We start from the raw sequence: 23,632 nt of genomic DNA, 5'->3' as shown, positions 1-23,632 counted from the left end.
TGTTTCAATTAAGGTTCAAATCTGGGTATGGGAGTGCAGAGTTCACTGAAGTGCAGTGGGAGAGTATATATTAAGTCGTGTACTGTATTCATGTGTATTTGTGAGTACCTTCAGTTTCTCTAATACATTTCAGATGGAAAGATTTTACATTATACTGCACCACTGTATTTTACTTAATTTCAAAATATTGGTTATTGTAAAATCAAAAACCATATGACAAGCTCGTAAAATACAATAAAAAATCCTTTACAAAAAGCTATGTCTACTTCTGCTCTAACCTCTGTGTTGGGAACCACTGGAATAAACCATCTAACTGTAGGCAAGAGAGAGAGTGGTTAAAACTGGCTCCACTTCAAGCAGCTACAACAATAAGATACATAATTATCTGCATATTTATCAGTATTAACATTATTCATTTAAGTAAAAAGAAAACTGCGATGTCACAATTTTCACAAGCAAATGTCCACACATTGAAAAGGCTGCTTTAGTAAAAGTATAGGAATTTTCTCCCCAAAAAAATCCACTTGATACAAATTTATTTTTATCCTGTGAGTTCAGCGTCGCCACAGAGGATCATTTGTCCGCATGTTGTTTTGGCACCGTTTTCACGCCGGGTGCCCTTTCTGGCGCAACCGTCCCCCAGTTTCTACCAGGCTTAGGACCTGCCAAAAGCTATGATTCACATTCCTGCTGTTAATACTTTTAGGGTTGTCAGTGTCAACGTTTGACCAGCTGAGGGCCGCAACGCGTCGCTGTGTCCACTAGAAGAAGAAGGCGAATACGTCATCCTCGTGTTGCTACGTAATCATACAGCGACCCGTCAAGTCACACACGAGGATGATTTATTCTGCGTTAAAATAGAGCGACTTCATTTTTGTTTCACCATTTAAAGTAGTGCGTGTATGTTGTGATCAATTTCGGAGAACGATATTGACTTGTAATGGACAGTTTCTTGTCGCTGGGCCTCTCAGAATGGCTGGTTAAACAGTGCAAACAGCTGGGAATCAACAAACCAACTCCTGTGCAGGAAAACTGCGTGCCAGCTATCCTGGAAGGTAGGACAGGCTGATAAACCTACACCCGCTATGGGTGAAATATTAGTTACGATAAGCATAAGCCAGAGCTTAAAACATCTATGTGGTAATCATTAGCAGGTTGGCGAGAAGTAGGAACTCATTTAAATCTTCGTGTGTGTGTGTGTCGCTCGCTCGCTCGCTCCATTTGAACAGGAAATAATCATGCCTTGAATGCAGACCCCTATAGTTAGTCAGAGGGCATATTCCACAGTAAACCCAAACTTGGAGCCGGTGATTGAAGGTGTCTTCTTATTTACACACAGGTCGGGACTGTATGGGCTGTGCCAAGACTGGAAGTGGGAAGACGGCAGCATTTGTGCTGCCAGTGCTGCAAAAACTGTCAGAAGATCCATATGGCATCTTCTGCCTGGTGCTCACCCCTACCAGGTCAGGGCTCACATGCACATTTTAAGTTTCTCGGTACAAAACACAAACCGAAAGTAGTAAATCTCTGTTAAGACAAACAAGATGTTAGGAAATATTTAAGTTTTAAATGTGATGTGATGCAGGGAGCTGGCTTATCAGATTGCAGAGCAGTTCCGAGTCCTTGGGAAGCCTCTTGGTCTGCGAGACTGCATCATTGTTGGTGGAATGGGTAACTACATGCTTAGAAACTCTGGGTATCAGTGGCTGCACAGGGCATTTTTGCATATGATATTAAATTTATTTGTTTGGTGGCAGTGCTTCTGAAGAAAAGGAAGTAAACATTGCTGCCAGCCACTGTTAAATTCTTAGTATTGTCTCTGCTGTGTTACTGACAGACATGGTGACACAGGCCTTGGAGCTCTCCAACCAGCCACATGTGGTTGTAGCAACGCCTGGCCGACTGGCCGATCACATCCGCAGCTCCAACACCTTCAGCATGAGCAAGATCAAGTTCCTGGTGAGATCAGGGGTTGCTCGTTTTTCCTTTATCTCATATATTCTGGATATATTTAGCTGTGTTTTTCCAAAGACTCTGTAGCAAATACTTGGTTAAACTGCGCACACGCAGTGTTTTGTTCTATTCCCTGTTAAATATAATTTTTTTGTATGTTGTATCTACATATAAACAGCCAATGAAACTGCAGGTGCTGATGTGGTGGCATTTGTAGAAGATCTCATAAGTCTGTAGAATTAAAATACAGAACTGAAATTGGTATAACTAATTAATTAATTTAATTAATTAATTTTTTTGTTTGTTTGTTTAAACTACAATTAAACCAATTTTATAACCAAAATAATCTTAAATCCACAGATACGCATTTAGTATTTGTATTGAAGAAACTAGTTGTGTGTCTGTAATTATGAAATAATTGGAGAATAGTTTCATAATTATTTTTCTTTGTGTTTGTCAGATTTTGGATGAGGCAGACCGGCTGTTGGAGCAGGGCTGTACTGACTTCACCAAAGACCTGGAGGGGATTCTGGAGATTTTACCGGCTAAACGTCAGACGCTGCTGTTCAGCGCTACGCTCACAGACACACTGCATGAGCTGAAGAACATTGCTATGAACAAACCATTCTTCTGGGAGAGCAAGTCAGAGTGAGTAACCTGCAAATGTTGAGAGGCTGTATAGAGCAATATTAAGAAAATTATGAGGAAGAATGAAAAACCTGCATCTTATCTAGAGATTGCTGCTGTAAACAAGGTGGAAAACAGTCATATTTGCTTTTGTGCCTAGTTTCTAAGTCATTCTGTGGCAGATTTCTTTGTATGCAATTTATAAAATGGGAGCAGTTTGGAAGCTCAGTTTGCATCTGGTCTGAACGGCAACAAATCAATCCAATGCATCAGTTGCGCAAATGCTTTTTTGATGTCATACAAATAAAGGGGGCAGAAATATCAAGAGTGGTTGACTGTTTGATTTACTATCCTTAAGGTGATTTCCAGGGTAGTGATATGCACAAATTGCAGATGCAGATTTGCAATAAAGCCTTTAAAGAGGTTTGTGATGTGGAACAGAAAATGTAATGACCCTGTATTCTCTTGGAAGATTACTTTAGGAAGAGTGAGATTGAATCCAACATAAAACAGAATTCAGAAATATTGCTGTGCAGTTTTTTTTCAGCAACAATATACAACCTCTTATTTGAATGTAATAATAAAATATGTGAATGTAGTTTTCCAACACATATAAAAAGCAGTCTTGGCTTGGCTGTGTGGTTGTTAAATTTGAACTCCTGTTCATTTTGGTTCATGTTTTCATGACCGCAGCACCGAGGCTGTCATGGTTTTAACCAGTGCTACGCTGTTTTCACTTTTTAACATTTTAGTATTTAACCATAATCTAACCTCTGAGAACATCTACTTGGAACCCTAAATCATCATATTGTTAACAGGACACGGACCGTGGAGGAGCTAGACCAGAGGTACATTCTCACTCCTGAGAAGGTGAAGGACGCCTACCTTATCCACTTGATCCAGAAGTTCACTGATGAACACGATGACTGGTCCCTTATCATCTTCACAAACACATGCAAGTAAGAAGTCCAGATGTCATTCAGAGGCTGTGTACTATGTGCAGCCTTTACAGTCTAGAGCAGCACAGTCAGATGAAAAACCAGCAGCTATAGTAAAATGTTCATTGTGGACAATCTGCCAACATGTTATTAGTTAAACTCCACAATAATTGTAACGTGATACCACACCCTCCGATTTGTCCGGGATCGGGACTGGCTGGTGGAGTGGGATTCGAACCCTTGGTCTTCTGCATTCCAACCCAATGCTCTACACCAAGACACCAGACCCCTTAAACCTTTGTATAAGCAGGGAATAAAATATTACAAAGGCCATACTTTTTAGCTTTTATTGTTTTGTTTTTTTCAGGAACTGTCAAATACTCACCATGATGTTGCGGGAATTCAACTTTCCAACAATCTCTCTGCACTCCATGATGAAACAGGTGGGACTTTGGCTCCACCATCATCCCTTTGGCACAAACTGCCTCCTGATTACTAATAACTACCTATGTTCTCCAGAAACAACGATTTGCAAACCTCGCCAAGTTCAAAGCCAGTGTCTATAAAATCCTGATTGCAACAGATGTGGCTGCCAGGTAAAAGCTCCACAGAGCTACCATTGTTCTTTGTTATTTAAACATTTGCCCTGTTCATTGAATGATTTATTATTTTCCCAAAGTAGCAATGTGTTTGGCTAAGATCATTCAAACTGCTGTAGCTTGGGTTGTGATCACCGCATTTTGATGTTGCTATTCTGGTTGTCTCCAATTGACAGGGGTTTGGATATTCCAACTGTCCAGGTTGTCATTAACCACAACACCCCTGGCCTTCCCAAGATCTACATCCACAGAGTCGGACGAACAGCAAGAGCAGGTGCTGTCTGCCTTCGTTTACTTTAGAGACACGTTGATCCTCAAATGATGAACGTATTTGTAGCTTTACATATCTAAACTAAATGTAGCTCATGCATGACATGATTTCCTCCTCCCGTAGGGAGGAACGGAGTGTCCATCACACTGGTGACGCAGTACGACATTCATCTGGTCCACTCCATCGAAGAAAAGATTCGTAAGTCAGTTAGGAATTGTTAGACTAAAGACTAAAAAGAACATATGACTTGCAGGAAAATCATCATTGCCTTTATAGACTGATGCAAAATCAGTTTCAACTTAACTGTTGGTTTTGGTGAACATCTCGTTTACTTTAGAGGCAATGCACCCTGGTCAAATTTAGTTTTTATCCATTTGAATTTAAAAGTGCTGTTCAACCGAATCCTTTTCCTTCGCTAATCGTGGGAAAATAGACCTAAATTTAAGGGCTAATACTATCAGCACATTTTGTGTAGTACATCTAGGATGTACCAAGGATAGGAAAGTTTAGGAGACTGATAAGGAGACAATACACTGCCATTCTATAGCTTCTATTTGGGTGCAAATATGTTTGTCTGTTGTGTTTCTACAGAGACCAAACTAAAGGAGTACCCTGTGGAGGAGAAGGAAGTCCATAAGATCCTCACGCAGGTTAACGTGACTAGACGGGAGTGTGAAATAGTACGACTGCCTCTTTTCTTCACATTTCAATTCCAGCTTAAAAAAAATTCTAAAAGTCAATATACACCATATCAACCGCAACATTAACACTGATGGTCTTGTTAATGGGGGACAAAGGTCAGAGATAGAAGTACACGAAGTCAATACACAAGTGGCCTACACAATTCTCCACTGCAAGTATATCTTCAGATGTTTTTCTCAAGTAAAAGTACTGAGCAGATCATTTACATTTTACTTCTACACTGCATTTTAAACAAAACTTGTAATTAAACATCTACATTAACTAATAAAAAATTAAAACAAGGCTCAGAGGTCACGATTGGTAAAGGTGGAGCTGATTTTAACCACTTTGTGCTGACAGGTAGTTAACCTAAAAGGTAAATCTGTAACGATTAATTTGTGTTTTTAGAAACTCGAGTCAACAGACTTTGATGAGAAAAAGGAGATCAACAAGAGGAAACAGCTGATTCTAGAGGGAAAGGCAAGTGCATTTCCATAACCCTTAAACATGTCTAAAATCTCACACCAGCAAAAGTGAATTTAATATAAGTACTACTATGATAAACCTAGAATTGAGCCTGAATTAACTGTTACTCCCTTTATGTGGCACCAATGTGTACCATTCCTGCCGGGTATATACGTATATTTTCATTCCTAACTTTTGACATCGACATGCTCCCATTAGATTACTCAAAGTGCTGTGTGTTCTGTTCAGGATCCTGACCTGGAGGCCAAAAGGAAGGCTGAGCTAGAAAAGATCAAGAGCCAGAAGAAGAAGTTCAAACAGAAAATTCAAGAGAACATTCAGAGACAAAAACACAGACAGCTGAAAAAGAAACTGACCAAGAGAAAACAAATGAAGAGGAAAAAAGCAGCACAGGAAACAGCCTAAAACTGCTCCTTTTCATGTATATACTAAGTTTCATTACTGTGCAATATCTTTAAATAAATGTCACCATTTGTTTAAAAAAAAAAAAAAAACTCAAGTTGACAAACTTTATTTATTCAGTTTAACAAGGAATTCAATGTAATGTGATGCAACTTCACTGCAAATAATCATGGTTTCAAATTGATATTTACATCACATGAGATCTCAAGTCCATTAATTTCATCTGTTTGTGAGAATTAAGAGTTTGGATGCAAATGCTTAATCTACAACTGAAACATTTCAATGATTAATCCACGTTGCAATTTGTTGTGGCTCAGAAGATGGAACAACACAAAAGCAATAATTTTACTGCAGCAGGTTTTTAAAGCTATAACATGGTAGGAATTCGGGGAAATGGGCCAATATGCGAAATTAATCGCACAGATGAAAGCTCTGCACAAATGTCAAAACAAAACTACGTTTAAGTCAATTAAACTGACATCTACTCACAACATGATTGTCACATACCTGCTGTAATGACCAGGTGAGAAACAACAGTGGAGTACATTCTTAATGTGTTCAGAAAGCGTATTTCCTGGAAGAGTTACAAAACTACAATCCATCGGACAATTTGAGAAGATACAAAATTTTAAAGAAAACACACAAAAAGACTATCAACCAACTAAAGGGAAAAACAAAATGCTCAAAGCAGCAAATCATCTGACAAATGCCAAGTTTGGATCAACTCAATGTTCTGGTTCACAAAGTTCTCCATGAAGAGGGTTTAGGATCCACACAAATCACGAGAAACACAATGCAGGCAAAGCAGCTTTTCACAATCTAGTCCACAGAATGAAACAAAAATTCTACCAGCCTTTGTTTTACCCCACAGAGAAGGAAGGTGGCTTTTCATCAGCCCATCCTTTACACAACCCAGCTGCTAAACTCACTAACCTCAATACCTTTATATTTTTCTTAACAAAAATATATATATAACTAGTCCTTTTCTGTAGGATTCTTGAGCCCTCTGGTGTCTGGAAGGTTATTTATATGCTGGTAGTTTAATTTAACTACATTCATGCTTGTGCTGCAGCTGTTGAAGGTGATGGGTTAGGGTCATAGGCACTGATTTAGGTTTGTCATTCACTTTTCTCTCTGCCATCATGCAATTGAAGCTGATGGCATGTCCACTGTAACCGCAACTAAAAAGTAATTTTAATCCACACAAAATTTTAAAAAGATGCTTTTAATATAATGGGGAACATCTGAGAGTTAAATGAATTTTCAATCCCGATTATCCATAAATCTAAGATTTTACTGTGTGGCTGGGTAATATAGTCACCAACATGGCTGTTGATCTAACAGTTGAACATTCACAAATCAAATTGCTGTGTGAAATGACACTGGGTCAACTCTTTTTGGGAATAAAAGTCCTCAAGCCAAGTTTCCCTGCAACGTATTACCCTGGCAATGACCTGAACATGTTTTACTAACTAACATCCCCTCAGCCACCTTCCTTTTCCACTCCTTACCTGTGGTGGGTTAACTGCTGTCATCCTCGTTTCCACTTATTTTATTTATTTCATTGTAAGCAGGAATTTGTGTGTTGAGGATGAGTGAGTTGAATGCAAAGCATTCAAGCATTTGCCAATTTTTTCGCAAGAGTAATAAAAAAAAACAAAAAACATCTGGTCATGAAGCACAGTGGGACAACAACCCCTGGTTTCAAAAATATTAAAATAAAAAGCTTTCGTTGAAACATCAAATGACACTAAGCTAAATATCCAATGCTGGTCATGTTTGATAGTTTCAATGCCTTTTTTGCAATTTTGTGCTCTGTGATAAGAAAGGTACTTCAGAGAAGAAAAACTGTCCCATAATGATCGCGATGTCAGTGGGACTCGCGAGTCATGCCTTGAAAAAACTGTCCGAAATCCCAGTGCCATTCCACCACTGACATGTGGTCAAAACTACCCCATTAAAGACCTTGTGACTGAGCCAGTGGTTCTCAAGGCAAATCAAAGGTATTTCATTTCAAGGCTCTTTAATATCAAATTCAAGCACAGAAACGTTTTTATTTCCTTTTCGACAGTGTGTGTCGACAGAGTGCTTCCTACAGAGGCTTCTGAGGTTTTGGGTCCAGTTGATGATTGTTGGTGCCGCTCTCCTCCCATGATAAACCTAATTTAAAATTGTCTGGGACATCATACAGGTTGGGCAACCAACCAACATTTTACATGGGGGCTTTGTAATGCCTGATGGAAGGCTTTGTGTAACCATGTCCATCCAGGTTTGAAGAAAGAGTTGTTCAAATTTAACTGGAAAGCTTTGGTCCTCACCTGAAGACGAGTGTAAACACTAGGAGCTTTCCCTTTCTTTCCTGGAGGCCGTAAGGTGGAGGGGATTGGTTAGATTATACTGGTTGAGAGTTGAGCCTCATTTGGATTCCCATGAGAGACCGCTGAGATCTCTCCTGTTTCCCTCCACACCTCGACCACACGCGCCACCTTCTCTACTTCCTTTATTCACTCTGCACGGGCATCGGGTTCCTGCCTCTCGCTTGTTCACTCAGACTTTCTTGCTACCTCCCTGCCCGTCTGTTAGTGCTGTCTTTTTGTACCTTCTTATTTCTCTCGCTGGTCGTTTGTTTGGTTTCGCTATCCCGTCGCTTTCACTCGGTGGTGCTTCGGTTGTAGCAGAGGAAAACAGGTATCCGTTTTATGTTTTTATTATTTCCCAGATTAAAAAGCTGATGAACTAAGCTCAGCTCAAGCCTAGCTCCCTTCTTTAAGCAACCTGCAAGACATGAGAATTTGTTTTTCATAGAGTCATATCAAGAGAACTAAAGAGTCAAAACAGCTGAGAAGTTTGCCCACATTTTTTCAATTACAGCTTAACAGCTTTTTTAGGATTTTTTTGACACCCTTTAGGTACTTACACTTTAGTACTGTGACAGTCCAGTCACACCACCATGCTGGTATGCACGTTCACCCTGATAAGTGGAGTCCTGGGACAAAGCCACATCAATTTGGGACTTAAACTCGTCGCCCAGATAGCTGTCCTAGAGAACAGAAGCACAGAAACAACGTCTTCAGACAGGAGATTCCTTAAACCTCTCTAAATTTATCTTTTAAATCTAATAACTGAACTTTATATTGTTAAAAATGCTATAAAAACCATTACATTTTAAGACAGTTAGTTTTACATAATGAAGAATTGGATATGTGGAGATAATAAACAATGAGCTATCCAATGAATTATTCAAACAATGGTTTTTCATATCCCAAGTCTTATTTTCATACCCTAAGAAGTAGGTGCACTCACTGACCCCAATTTGTTTACATACTGCAGACACAGATGGCATCCTCAGGTTGGTACCACTATTCTAGGGTTTGACACTACTGTATTATTTGGTGATTTTTATGTGGTGCTTTCTGACACTGGTCTAACAGCTGTTACATTGTTAATAAAAAGTATTTTGTCAAAGAGATATCCTACAAAGAAAATAAAGGATGGGACAGATGTCAAAATCGCAACTCTGAGTGTGACTCTCCGGAGATTACCAGGAGTTTTAATCAGCGAACCCCCTAATACAAAGTCTGGATTATGTGAACTAGTCTGTGCGTGGGGAGAGCTTGTTGCTCTATCCCGAATTGTTTAGAGCTAGAAAATGGGCATTGACAATGGTTCTATCAGGCCACTGCCAAAATGTCTTTTTTTTTTTTTTAAACGCACGGCTCTGATGTGCTGTGAAGAAAACGCAGCATAACTTTTCCTCTAGGTTGTGCCTCTTGTAGCTGCTGAACCTTCATTGAAATCAGGCAGTGTTTCTCCAGTGAATACGCTTCTAACTTGGAAAATCTTCCGTTGTGTGTTGAAATGACAGCTCTGAACAATGTCTGCATTTTATGTGGGAAAGAGGCTTCGGTAACAGGAATTTGTTACCTGTGAGAGTTCCGGCTGGGAGAGGCCAGGCTGGCTCATCTGAGAGGGCTGGCTCATTGAGATGTAGCCCTGTGTCAGTGGACCCTGGGAGAACGACTGGGATGCCCCATCCTGGCTGGCCTGGCTGTTTGGTCCATTACCCTGACTGGCACCCTGGTTTCCTGAGCCACGGAGCCTCTGCCGCCCACCACGTCCAGGCTTACCCTTCATAGCCCCACGACCTTACATGAAGGATAGAAGTATAGATGAAACAGGTGGTCAGAGATTTCTGTTTCCTATTAATTACCTTGACTGTGGCGGCAAGCCATAATCAATTTCATACAGCGAGCCAAAAATATCTTTATACTTAAGTAACATAACAAATTTCTAAGGTTGTGTTTTGTGTCAGCCTATTTGCAAACTTCACATAACCTCAAAGAACATAAATGATGTGAATCTCAGAACAGCGCTCACTGCCTGATGTTAACACAAAAGGCAAAGACTAAAACTGATGACCAGCCAAATTAAAACTGTTGTCAGGTGTGCATGCTCATTTCAAGTCAGTAGAGAAACATGATTCAGCATGTCACCACTGAGCGTCAAAACCAAAATTTACAAGGTGAGATGCATCACTCTGCTGAATATTTAGGGTGGACTGTTTCTGTAGTTCTAAAGCAAACTGTCTGATTTCACATCAGCTGCCATCAGCTTATTAAATGTTTGTACCAAAGTACTGAATTCTGGTTGGATAAATAATTGTGCCGCTATATATTCTTTTAGGGAGCCCAGTTCCCCTATAACAAATGTAAGTATACAGATGGCTGTTATATACGATATACTGTATTCATGATAAAATTACATGAGCACAAATATGTTTACAAGAACACCCAGATCTTCATATATTTAGCCTCTTAATTTTACTTTGTTGTGAACCTGTTTTTACCCAAAATATTCCTTCAGGGGAGCATGACCCCAGAATTCCCAGAGGGTCTGAGGTCCACTTACCAGTCTCACAAACTCCCGTGGGAAACACTGTTGTTCCTAAAACTTGACTCATGGATTGTGAGATCTCTATATATGTGTAGTTGATAGCACGTGTTTTTTTGTGAGGAAGAAACTTTAGTCAAGACTGTAGTTTGCCCCAAGTTAATGCAAGTACTGTGACCTATCCAAGCATGGGACACTGCTAGATATCAGAATTTAAAATGTCTCAACATATAGAATATCTCCAGATTAACACTGCATTTCATAGTACTGTCTTGTAACATAGTCATATTTGTCACTCAGAGCCAAACCTCAGGACCATCTCAGCACTTTACTGTACCTGCAGGTCCATTGGTCGGACCCAGGTAGGTGGGTGGTGGCATGGGTGGCATCACCAGGTTGAAGGGTATGGGAATATTCATACCAGCCATGTGATTGGGGCCGGTCCCAATCATTCCAATCTGGTCGTGAGTTTGAAAGTACATGCTGGATGGACGCCCAGCTGAAAGAATGCAGAAAAAGACAAAAAAAAGTCAGTTTTGTATTCAGTAAACACGACCAAATAAATACAAGTAAATGAATAAGTAAAAAGTAAATGAACAAATACCAGCATTGCTGCGGTCATAGGCAGAGCCAGGAATCAGGGCCTCACGGGCATCATACATTGCAGTGCTCATAAACCGTCCCCCCTAAAATAAACCATAAATAGTCAGCATTAGAACAGTTGCATACTTTATCGGCTTGCCCCTGATTTACCACGGATAATCAGTTTGGCTTTAAACAAAAACATGGTACTGATATGTGTATTTTTGCCCTAAAAGAAATAAAAATATATATTGAGCAAAATTCTAGTTTTTATTTGTTTTATAGATGCGTCTAAAGCCTTTGACCACATAAATCCTGAAAAATTATTTATTAAACTGTGTCAGAGTGTCTCCAAGTTTTCTAGTCAGAGTTTTGGTATAGTCATCAGACGACGAGTAAAAAATCAGAAATGTTTTCATGTGAACAATGGTGTTTGGCAAGGTAGCCTTTTATTTCCTTTTCCCTCTAATGTTTATATAGATGATCTGAGCCTGGTGGCTCAGTGGCTCAGTGGTAGAGCATTGAGTTGGGATGCAGAAGGTAGCGGGTTCGAATCCCACCCCACCAGGTATAGCCCTGCAGAGCCATCTTGGTGCTGGTCCTGAGCCCGGACAAAAAAAAATGGGGGGGAAAAAAAAAAGGGTAGCGGCAGGAGGGCTATCCGGCACATGCCAAATCAACATGTGGAACATGTCCCACTGTGGCGACTCCCTGAAGGGACAAGCCAAAAGCTGTTGTTTGTTTACATAGATGATCTATGAGTGCAGTTAAATAAATGTGATACATGTTGTATGGTTGGTAATTTTCTTATTAACCATCTTGTGTATGCAGCTTATTGGGTGATTTTGGTCCTAACAGTGTTGGTCTTCAGTAGTTGCTGAGGATTGGCTCACAATTTCATTAAATTTCATTAAATTCAATGCTACTAAGAGTTTTCAGGGTCTGAAAATGTGATTATATCAGTTTTGACAAACTTAAAGCTGAGCTCTGTTTACATCTGCACTATTGAGTCACTGGCATCATAGTTGATATTTTAGATATAATAATGTGTGAGGCGTTTTCTTTTTGTTTGTTTGTTTTGAAATGAGTGCGAGTGGAGCATTTGTGCGTTACATGGACGTTTATCTTTGAGTATGAAAAAAATATGCCAATTCAACATGTGGAACACATTCGGATGTGGCAACCACTAAAGTCGTTTATCTTTGAGTATAAAATAAATTGGGTTATTTTCTTGATTAACGGTTTGATTGATAAAATCTCCACGTAAATCTAAATTAAACGAAATCTTTGAAGGGACTCAGTCGTGGCTGATCAGTGGCAGATGGACTTGCTTGTAGTTTCAACTCTCACCCAAAGGGCTTCTACAGTTCTGACCCCCCCCCCCAAAGTACTAAACATCCAGACATAGGCAAAGCTTAGTAATATGCAACCTAATGCAGTGAGGAATGTAAAGATGTAGAACTAAACAACCACTTCACAAACACATGGCACAACATAGGAGAGCCAAGACTCAGCAGTCCATTTGCATCTGAAAGACAAGGGTTTGAAGACAGAAACATCTGCATTCAGGACAAGAAAGGTGTTAAGAATTAAATTCATTTTTTCAGACTAAAATGACCCATTCTCAATAGAGGAGGGGGACTAAGACACCACTTGTTAAACACTTCAAAACTGATTTTTTGCCACATTTACTTTTTCTCCATAGCCTGATGGGTGCACTTAACTTATTATACTCACAGGATTGATAGTGTTGACCAGCTTGCGGGGCTTGCTGAACTGCATGAGGCTCTCCCTGAGGTTATTGAGGGGCCCCTCCACCAGAACCTTCTGCTCCTTGTAGTTGTTCAGCAGGTTGTTCCACAGCGGCTGCTTAGAGAGAGCCTTGGGGTTCCCTACAATTATGACCCCATACCTGCAATACATGAGACAGATGAACAGGGATGGGTTCAAAGTTCTGCACAGAATCACTATCAACTGAATTTTTGTAATAGCATCTTTAAAATTATATAGGAACAATTTTATGTGAAATTTTGGTTTTCTGATTATTTCTACTATACAAAACCATAAAATAATGAGTGGCTACAAGCTATCCCAACATTTCTGAGGTTTTTACTTGGCTCTGGTCAGGGCCACATTGAGACGCCGGGGGTCATTTAGGAAGCCGATGCCCTGATGTTCATTCGCACGGACACAAGAAAGGATGATAAAGTCTTTCTCTCTGCCCTGGAAGGCGTCCACACTGGCAATTTCCACTTGCTAAAGTGAAACATGACAAAAGACATGATGAGACATGATTGCACTGTAAGAGAAAAATATTCCAACACCACAGACACAGTGACAAAACATCAAGTGATCTTACGTAAATAATGAAGAAGTCAATCTGAATTTAAATGTACTTTAAGCATCTCTAAATTGGTGTGATTTGGTGTGTGTGGTCTTTGTTGTACCTGATAGAGTTTGGTGTGCAGGGAGCCACTGAACTGCATGTACTGGACCAGGTAGGAGCGCTGACCCTCATATGGGGTAATGATGCCGATCTGGTCAGGTTTGGCTCCAGCCTTAAGCAGTCTAGTGGTAATCTTCTCTACATTGGCAGCCTCAGTCCTTTAAACAGTCCACAAAACATTTAAATGATTTGTGTATAAGCCTCCCCTAGTATGGCTTCATTTAGCACTTTCCCAGCCAGAAATTCAGTGAAATTTCTGATCTAACTTAAAAAGTGTGATGATACCTGTTAAGGTAAGAGGTGCCAGAGCTGGCAATCTCCTCCTGGCCCTGAGTCACATAGAAGAACATGGGTTTATCTGGCTGTGGCCACTGGAAGTCAAAGCCTTTTTTAACCCGGTCAGCTGCAGAGACATTGGACATTTTATTATGTTTCGTTGTCTTGGTAGGAATTTTTACCTGCTAATTTTGTAGCCACAATAACAATACATTTCCCCACCTTTAAACGAAATAATGAACAACATAATCTTGACAAACCTGCAGTGACACCATTCTGCAGGGATCCCTCATAGAATATGTTGGAGGGAAAGGCACTGAGAGCCGGGTGCATACGGTACTGGACCTGTAGGCGGATTGGCCGGATCCCCAAAACCACCAAGCGTTCAAACAGGGACTGGGACAGACCTGCCTTGGCTGCCTTCTTGCACATCACCACAGGACCCAACTGGCAGTGGTCACCTACCAGAATGAGCTTGGAGAAAAAAAATAAAATAAGAACAACAGCATGACAAATGAATTACTATCGTTGTGCAATACAAGACATTTTTAAGGCTGTGGCCTTTCTTTTTGGAGTTTGCTTGTTCCCCTTGTGCTTGTGTGGATTTCTTCCAGGTACTATGATTTCCTCACACAGTCCAAAGAAATGCAAAATAGGGTTCATTGGTGACTAGAGTAAATTGCTGTGACTCTGAACAAGACTGGTTAAGGTAATGGATATTTTTTGTTTCTGGATATTCACAACAAATAATTTTGCACTGTATGTGAGATGGAATAAATATTGTTAGATATATAACAGATACTTAAAGGATTCTCAAATATTGCAGCAGTAGCTGCAAGTGTTGCTACACTTTCTTTTTGACAGGTTATTGTCAATTGTAGCTGCAGCAAAAACAAACACTGAATGCTGAAAAGTTTCTACATAAATTTTTGAAGTTTGAGAAATTATACAAAATAATACATGAACAAATGCTATGAGTTGGAAAGCACTGATACACTCTATACACACAAACACACACACACACACACACACACACACACACACACACACACACACACACACACACAGAAAACAAGGCAATGCCTGGTTTTAACATCATACTTGGGGCATCTCTAGCATTAAGTTTTAATTTGCTGTATACCTGCTTGGCTCCCAAAACCACGGGCACCATACACTCAGGCTCAGTGGCCTGGGTGCTCTCATCAATCAGGATGGAGCGGAACTGCATTTTGGCTAGACGAGGATCACCAGCTCCAACACAGGTGCAGCAGATCACATCAGCATTCTAGACAACAGAGAGGTGTTTACTTTCAATTCCCAAATAGGAGGAGGGAGTCACAATAAAGTAACAAAAAAAGTAGTAAACACAGGAGGGTCAATTCCATAAGGACATGGGAATAAAGATTATCATCAAGCATTCTTGTTATCACAGTGGACATTAACATAGCTCTTAATTCGACAGAATACTTAGAATACTAGTAGAATGAGTTACTTCCATAAAAAGTCTTGTTGGCCTATGAAAACCTGAAAAGCTTTGGTCTGCATCTATTTACTGCACCAATAGGAAATCATTCTTAGTAAAAACTATGAGTTTCAAATTTGGGCTATATCACACAATGCTTTGAAAATGTCCTCACCATAAGCAGCTCCCTTTCAGCTGTGCGTTTCAAAGCCCTGTAGCGCTTCTCATCAGCAGACGACAGCTCTCCAGTCTCATCCTTTAGTTGCTGTAGCTTCTGAAGCTCTGGCATACTAGGGACATAATAACACATTCTGGACCAGGCTAAATTTACATTGCAGTAAAAGATTTAACACAATTTGTTTGTGTTAACATCATTTATTGTTGAGATCCATGCAAACAGGAATCAGGGCTTCGTATTCACACATATCAACTGTTTTTTGAGATTTACTTTGGTTTCATTTCAACAAACTGGAAGGTCTGCAATAAAAAAAAAAATCAGATTTGATTCTTTTTTTAAACACCTGGTATTTAGGTACACAATAAACTACATACTTATGAGGACATGAAAAATTAAACTGTAAATCCCAAAGGACGTGTTAAGAACTCACTTTAAAGTGACTTTTTTGATTCCTGTTTTACACCGTGTGCCTAACAAAAGTGCCAAGTTTGGGGAATGTGGTAAAATATGAGTTAAAAGTTTAAGTTCAAGAACAATATTAAAGAACAAAAGACATAAGGTATGTGTAATATCCCTATTTTGCATACTAGTCACATGACATTACTTATGTACAAATCAACAATTGCAATAATAACAATTGCTAGTGGGACTTCAATTACATGCCACTGACCTGTCCATGTTGCTGATCTGGTTGTGCAGAGCCAGAAAAGACACTGGTGACTCGATGGCCTCCCGACTCTTGGCACACAGCCTGACTACCTTCAGTCCAGTCTTGTCGATCTTCTCAGTCAACTGGTCCACAGCAATGTTACTGGGAGCGCACACCAGCACTGGTCTGCAGGATGCAAAGAATTATGACAGGGAATGTTAGGTAGAATACAATTGCTGTAATAACAAAAGATTTTACATTTTAGGATTCTTTAAGTGTAATAAAGAAAAGAAAAACTGATCATTACCCGTTGCCCTGTCGGGAAAGGTGATAAACAATAGTGGCAGAGGTGACAGTCTTTCCCGTACCAGGAGGACCCTGAATTAGACTGAGGGGCCTCTGCAGCACTGTTTTCACAGCATAAACCTGAAAATGCAAATAACTTCCAAGTGAACTGTTGTGAATACATAACAAAACAAAGTCATAGAATGTCTGTCCCAAAAGACAAACAATACAATTTTGGAAGTTTCTAATTTCTATGATAAAATACGCTGAAATTATTCATTTAAGTTAAAACAGAAAACATTGTTTGAAACATGGATTGAAGACAACAAACCAAAAACAATCAGTGACACTTCGTGTTTAGTGAGATCTGACCTGTGAGTGATTGAGGTCAGGAAGCCCCGGGGCAGTGAACCGCTTTGGCAACTGGCACTTGATTGTGACATCCTCCACTTCGTGTCCCAGCAGTTTGTGGTAAATGTAGCCAGACACAGAGGTTTCGTCAACTGCAAATGTCTTTAGGGCGCTTTGCATCCTGCAGCATCACATACACAAGTCACTCATTGTTATTTATTGCTAAATCGCGCATGCTTCACAAATGACAAAGACGGCTCTACTATCTACGAAAATACTATCAACTATTTCCTACAAAGTGCACATTTTCTTGTGTGAACTGGGAGAAAAAAGGATTTTATTATATCTTGTAATGATAATTAATCAGGAGTTAATTTTTGTATTCCTATCATACTTGAAAATTTATTTTCTGCCTACCTGTCAAAGGAAGTAGACTTCCACACAAAGTCCACCTGAAAGTTGTGGGGGATTTCAACCGGTGCTCCAACACTGCTCCGCAATTCAATGGCTATTTCATCCCCATAGTCTTTGAGCACAAGGTGTTAAGGAAATCCAGCGTGATCGTTAGCCACATTCACTACACATAGCTTACGATTCGACACTGCCATAAGAGATTAGTTCCAGTGCAATAAGCCAAACCTGAAGATACTGTAATGCAATGGATAACTGCTAACAATGTAAAGGATACTGTCAGGAACTTTGATGACATGGCCAATGCCTTTCCACAGTGGCGCCAGGTCTCCCTTGTATCGCAAGCAGATCTCATCACCTTGCATCAGCCGCATATCTAACGTCCAAAAGGACACGAGTTAGAAACCTTTCTATGCTCAATGATCCACATATAAATTAAAGAGGATGAGCTATGTACACAAACCAAATGATACAGTACCATGCACCTACAAGATCCCACTACAAACACAGGCAACAACAAAACTAAGCACACATGCCACCAATAAAATTGCAGGGTTAGGGGGAGGTTGCGTGCAATTCTGAGGAATGAAGGGAACTGGAAAGGGGTCTAACTGCTCCATAGAACCACAGGGAGGAAATCAAACTCAGAGAATTACCACCTGAATCCGTCTTGGGCAGTGTGAAATAGGCAATCCGCTTTTTATTCAGCCCCAGGTCCCACCTGACTGTTATGTTGTCTTGAGTCTGCAAAAGAAAAACAAGAAAAAACTGCACTTAACACAGCATGTGCAAAAGTAAAGAGACCAAATAAAATATTCATTTCAGTGTTACCTATGCCACAGTGAGGAAAAGGCTTCTTATTTAGCGGTGCAATGTGATCATAGTATAAGAATGAAATTATTCTTGTATAGATAAACAATCATTTGGGTTAATTTGTTCTATTTATGTCAACTATATATACAACCTGATCCACACATAAGACCACAGACAACTTTATTGATCCCATAGGGAAATTGTCTTTGCCTTGTTACATCTGCTCTCCACGTGAAAAGTAGATAAGAAAGGAAAACACTTTCCTTACCAAGACAATAAACAAGTACAAACTACTGATCAATAAGTAAGAAAAAACACAGTTAGAGGAGTACACATAAAATAAATAAAAATAAACTAAAAACTAAACTATTTATTCATTTTGACCATTTAGTCCCCCTCCATTTTACAGAAGGGGGATGAGTTGAAAGGTTTAATGGCCACTGGGAGAAAGGATCTTCTGTGGTGTTCTGTGGATGAAACACCACAGTTACAGAGTGACCTGGACCTGGAAAAAGTACACAATTACCTGGGACTCCTTAAGCTTCTTGTCGTAATCAGCCTCCAGTTTAACCAAAGGGCCAAAGATGTTTTGATATTGGTAGGCATCCTCGTAGCGCAGCAGCACATGCTGTGGTTCCTCATCCACGCCGGGTTTCTCCAGATCTTCCAAGGTGGCTGTGGGACTGTCCTAAAATAAAACAAAGTTACAGTTATTACCCACTTGTAGTTGCAGCTCATGAAATGGAAACACTTTTTCTGAAGAACTGTGCTTTGATGTTTTCTCCTTTACTTTGATTTTTGCTTTTCTCGTACCTTCCTTGTAAGTTGCTTTGGATAAAAGCATCTGCCAAACGACTAAATGTAACTCTATACACGTAACAGACATAACATTATTATGGTCAAAGTGGGTAGTGGAGTTTTATTATAACCAAATATAATGTTTTGGTCACCATATTAAACTTGGACGAGGACGAACATTAGAACCACCTCTTCCTTTAAGGAACTCAAGTACGACTCCAACCGCTTCAACCTTAAAAATAAACACGATACAATAACCTTTTTGAAAGGTTCAACCTAAAAATTGAGAAATTAAAACCTTGTAAAAATGGAACTCATGGCACTTTATTGGATTGCATTAAATTGCAAATGTGGTAATAATGTTATGCCTGATCAGTGTATACATTGTTTATTGTGCCCATGTTTTTCATACAAGTGCAACACAATCCCTTTATATCTTACCCACTGGTAACACTGTTGTTGTTTTATTGGAGTTTTAAGTGGTCGTTTTCTCCTATCCAGTGTTTTCCTGTAGGCTCCGCCACACTCCTCTCTGCGCACTAAGCAAATAAAATGCTTCCCGTGCGTAAACGTCCGACACAGTGTAACAGATTTGCCTTCTAGCTCACTCACGCTTTTTCAAAACTAGTATTTCCACAGGCAGATACCAATCAAACTTGTGAGCAGATGTCACTTATTAGACTTTAGCCTGTGGTAATCACCTGAAGTTTGCTGCACCATTGCTCTGAAAGGTTATTGCAGAGATAAAGCCTACCAGCATTTCAGGTACATGCCTTCCAAAGTTCTTCCAACTTGTTGATCTGTTGGGCAGTGATCTGACGTGCTCGAAGCTGCTCCTGCTCCGATGGGATCTTCACCAACCAAGACAGAAAACAGCGGTCCTGGATCAGTGGCTGCCATTGCGAGCTGTCCCAGTTTATGTCTTTTAAGCTACTCTGGCTGGCACATGGCTGCCTGCATGAAGATACAAGTTTCAGATAGACAGGAACATACTGATTACTGTAAACGAGCTTACAGTCATTTTATTCTTAGAGCATTTTATCTATTTCCCTGTCTGATTTCTTGTATTCACAGAATGGGTTAAATTAATTTCCACATAGCAGGATGTACTACTTGCAGGTGAGGGGGCATCTGCAGGGACTTTCCCCAAGCAATAGCTGCAGACTAAATAACTACAAAGCCAAGGAACACTTTTTGTGTGTGGGTGGAGATTTAAAAAGATTAATAAATAGATGTGATGTAATAATGTTTTTAACAACCTTAGCAACAACATAATACCTCTCAAAAACTTAGAAACATTTTCCCATTAAATTAAACCAGAAAATGTGTCCTAACATTTAACTTGTACTGTAGCCAAATTACCACACCGATAAATAACAACTAACAATACTGCAAAATATAGCTGAGGTATTGTAGCAGTTAAAGTTAGACTAGTGTATTGTACTTTTAAATTGTAAAATGTTCCTTGCCGTTGTTCTTGGATAGAGCAGCTACCTTTATGCTTAAAGCTACAATATGCAAAATTTCTCAAATATTTTCTAAAGAGAAACATGCTCCATAACTTATCTCACCGTAGAAGGTTGCTGTCAAAGCCTCCCACGATACAGACTCACTGAATAACACTAGCAATAGTGCAGAAATGGTCATATCTAAAGGTTTTGCAGCAAGGCTTGACCTCAGCTTAAGTGATGGAAGCTTGTTTGGCAGAGCGCAAACTAAAGTTATGTCAAAGCAGTGAGAGCTGAGCTGAGCAGAATAAATTCAATCAAAAAACTCTCAAAATTATGCTAGCTTGAGTTCCACACTGTTGATGTAAATGTCTGTTTACCGAGTCCATTGTATTTTTCTTCCCTCCACTAAAATGTAAAAGATTACATTAATTATCAGTATCTATAGATTATAGTAGGCTATAGTTTTGTTTTCAAACATAAATATTCCAGCTACTTTTCAGAGTAAGACAGATGGATCAATAGACTTTATTTCTCTTCCAAGGGAGGAAATTCAGCTATTTGAACTTTGCATCAGTTTCCTGTGCCTCACAAAGTATGACAACTTATCCAAGGATAAGAGGTTTGAAACACAGATAACCTAAACAACTCCTTGATTTACTTCCTGTTTCAAATCAATTTGCATATTTAGCTTTCAGTTCATGTTCTATAGTACAAAAAGTAAGAAAGCAGATGTTCAAGGTTGTCCTAGATGACAATCTTAAGCAAACAAACTGCATTTGCTTTTCAGTGGTTACAGGACAGTCTGCAGAAGTACAAAGCTGCCAAAACTTGCCTGCAGAGCAGAACCACCACAGAATCTGCCTTGGCCGGAATGAAGCCCAGGAGGAAGACGTTACGACAACCACAGTTGTAACACTCCAGCACCGTCTCACCCAGAGGCCCATCCTTATGCAGTGTCACCTCTTTGCATTTAGCTCTCACCAAATGGTTGACAATGTGGCTGGAAGTAAAAGAGCAAGACACAAACAGTTCAATAATGAAATTGAAAACAATTTTATTTATGGGCTGTATAGTATATTGACTTTCAGTACAAAACCAAGACATTCAGTTCAAGTTCATTTCAGTTTTTAACAAAAAAATAATGCTGAAAAGATGAACAGGGTTAATTACAAACCTGCCAGATGTGTTGCCACGTCCATTACAGAACCACTTCTTGCTGGTATTGCAGTAAACAACACATGCTGGATCATGAATACCACAGTAGCTGAAAAACAACAAATTATCAAAACAGTATTTAAAGTACTGTAGTACTTAATCAAAATACAGGACCCTATCTTGCCAAAACTAATGCTAAACTGAAAACACGCTAAATTAGAGATTAAATACATAAAATAGTTTCTTATACCTCCACATTAATACTACAGGAGGCGATGAGGACTGTATCTACAAGTAATATGTTTATTTAAAATTCACCGGACATAAACGTGGAAGAATCATGCGTTTGAATGATTACTTGTAAACTTGAATGGTATAATAATGCTCATCACAAAGAAAAATTACTAAAAGTAGCTTTTAGCAAGGATAATGAACTGATGATTTTTGAGTCAGCAAAGTACCAAACAGAAAACAAGAAGGACAGACAAAGTATAAATTCATCATAGAAAAACATTATGTATTGTAATAATTTCCTCTGTGACCTAGCGTAAACAGACAGCAAGGTGTTGTGTTTGCTTCATCATCCAGATGTGGATCCAGCCCTCAAATCCCTTAACTTCAACCTAACCTTATCCTAACCCTAACTACCGAGGGGGCGCTAAGAGCAGCCCGCGTCTAAAACAGGGGAACCGACTCCGGCGTGGTGTGGCTCCTGTCAGTGTATTGTACCTGCATGCGTGTAGAGGCAGGTCTTTGGTGTAGTACGTGTCTTCTTCGTCCTCCTCAAAGTTTAGCTCGGCCAACAACTGGCTGGCTTTGGCCACAGAGTCATCCACTCCACCGTTGTGTAGACCCTCATCAGGACCATTTACCTGTAGCAAAATATAGACAGGCTTTACCAAACTGACTAAATGCTAACGAGTAGCAGCTAGCGGCTAGACGACAGCCCGGAAAGACAGTAATGCTAAGTAGCCATAAGTCATGTTGTCCGTGTTCTCTCTTTGGTCAGTGAAGCTGCATAAGTAAGATTGGTTTTGTTCGAACAGTTCAAATCCAGTGTGCTGAAATAAATACCGGCAACTGTACTTTAGGAGTTTCCGTAACGTGCTTGCTAGCTAGCATTGAGCTAACATGAGCTAACAGCGGGATAGCATGCAGCGGTATAGTTTGGTTGGCTAGCTAGCTAACTAAACCGCGTTGTTGAACGCCTTCTCGTAAAATTGAAAGTATCAGACCTGGCTGTCCAGCTGGCTCTGGGTCTGGCCTTGAGTTTGCGTCTGGCTTGGGAGGGTGAAATCGGTGAAGTCGTACTCGGAGCCTTGGGTGTCAGCCCCGAGCAACTCCGCTTCCTCGGTGTCCAGGAAGGTGAGGGTCTGCGAGCTCGGCCCGTACGCCTCCACACTCATCTCGACTTTGAACTTTCGCTTTACTGATCGCTTTCTGGTATTCGTATAAAGATAACCAAAATCCTCACCGCGTGAATTTATCGATAACCTGTTTATATGCTGACGATGAGAGTCTCAATTTGAACCTAAACAAAAATGGAATCGATCGGAACCTCGAAAGCGTCAGCAGGTCCAACAGCGACGGCGATAGACTTCCTGCGCCACTCAACGCGTGACGTTACCCCGTAGGCTGTAGACACAGATCGTCAATGGTAGGAGCTCTCACTCTGAACGTACATCCTGGTATCAAAACAAATTCACGAACTGCTGTAGAGCAAGTAACGAGGATATAGAAGGCTAAGAGACATCAGTGAATATATTCTTGAACAAAAATTGCTTCGGCGCTGAAAGGATTTAAGAAGCAACGCTAAAAAGCTGAACTGCTGAAATAGCTGAAAGTTTTGCTGTTGCTAAAATAGCTGAAATATCCCCTCCTTATATACTGGTTTTGCAAACTTCAAAGCCAGTTAGGCTTAAAAAACT

The 23,632-nt window shown here is 40.0% G+C and overlaps 2 protein-coding genes across 4 annotated transcripts; one reads left to right on the top strand and one right to left on the bottom strand.

Annotated features, from left to right (window-relative positions):
* Positions 1-795: 795 nt before the first annotated feature.
* ddx49 (DEAD (Asp-Glu-Ala-Asp) box polypeptide 49) lies at positions 796-6,081 on the top strand. Its single transcript, XM_067513075.1, has 13 exons — positions 796-1,055; positions 1,340-1,463; positions 1,586-1,671; positions 1,838-1,959; positions 2,414-2,601; positions 3,399-3,539; positions 3,886-3,961; positions 4,038-4,114; positions 4,294-4,391; positions 4,512-4,586; positions 4,980-5,068; positions 5,478-5,549; positions 5,784-6,081. The coding sequence occupies exons 1-13, from the start codon at positions 941-943 to the stop codon at positions 5,958-5,960; spliced, it is 1,440 nt and encodes a 479-aa protein (XP_067369176.1). The 5' UTR covers positions 796-940; the 3' UTR covers positions 5,961-6,081.
* LOC137131599 (regulator of nonsense transcripts 1-like) lies at positions 6,051-23,325 on the bottom strand. 3 transcript variants are annotated; one of them, XM_067513073.1, is made up of 24 exons: positions 22,940-23,324; positions 22,434-22,576; positions 21,724-21,813; positions 21,378-21,549; positions 19,872-20,048; positions 18,827-18,988; positions 18,144-18,231; positions 17,765-17,863; positions 17,494-17,602; positions 17,098-17,257; positions 16,748-16,866; positions 16,462-16,626; positions 15,789-15,903; positions 15,293-15,436; positions 14,412-14,625; positions 14,161-14,278; positions 13,877-14,033; positions 13,543-13,685; positions 13,167-13,341; positions 11,452-11,533; positions 11,185-11,346; positions 9,882-10,102; positions 8,875-8,997; positions 6,051-8,732 (listed from the first exon to the last, which is right to left on the bottom strand). In XM_067513073.1, exons 1-23 carry the CDS (start codon positions 23,108-23,110, stop codon positions 8,878-8,880), a joined length of 3,306 nt encoding a protein of 1,101 aa, XP_067369174.1. In that variant the 5' UTR covers positions 23,111-23,324; the 3' UTR covers positions 6,051-8,732; positions 8,875-8,877. The 3 variants fall into 3 exon arrangements, 2 of the variants coding, with proteins under 2 accessions (XP_067369174.1, XP_067369175.1); XM_067513074.1 differs by having other exon boundaries at positions 18,147-18,231; XR_010915008.1 differs by lacking the exons at positions 6,051-8,732; positions 8,875-8,997; positions 9,882-10,102 and having other exon boundaries at positions 11,280-11,346; positions 11,452-12,957; positions 22,940-23,325.
* Positions 23,326-23,632: the final 307 nt, after the last annotated feature.

The sequence above is a fragment of the Channa argus genome, chromosome 8 (genome assembly GCF_033026475.1).
Source record: "Channa argus isolate prfri chromosome 8, Channa argus male v1.0, whole genome shotgun sequence".
Classification (NCBI taxonomy): domain Eukaryota; kingdom Metazoa; phylum Chordata; class Actinopteri; order Anabantiformes; family Channidae; genus Channa; species Channa argus.
Note: the sequence above shows the minus strand (reverse complement) of the source record. Positions and strands in the feature narration are given on the sequence as shown.

Excerpts from the sequence above, each read along its gene's own strand:
- ddx49 (XM_067513075.1), top strand. The coding sequence starts at position 941 with ATGGACAGTTTCTTGTCGCTGGGCCTCTCAGAATGGCTGGTTAAACAG. Across the intron at positions 4,115-4,293 it reads GCAACAGATGTGGCTGCCAG|GGGTTTGGATATTCCAACTG; the intron begins GTAAAAGCTCCA and ends TCCAATTGACAG. Across the intron at positions 5,069-5,477 it reads CTAGACGGGAGTGTGAAATA|AAACTCGAGTCAACAGACTT; the intron begins GTACGACTGCCT and ends TTGTGTTTTTAG.
- LOC137131599 (XM_067513073.1), bottom strand. The coding sequence starts at position 23,110 with ATGAGTGTGGAGGCGTACGGGCCGAGCTCGCAGACCCTCACCTTCCTG. Across the intron at positions 16,627-16,747 it reads CTTTCCCGACAGGGCAACGG|ACCAGTGCTGGTGTGCGCTC; the intron begins GTAATGATCAGT and ends TGCATCCTGCAG. Across the intron at positions 11,534-13,166 it reads TGGTCAACACTATCAATCCT|GGGGGACGGTTTATGAGCAC; the intron begins GTGAGTATAATA and ends GGTTTATTTTAG.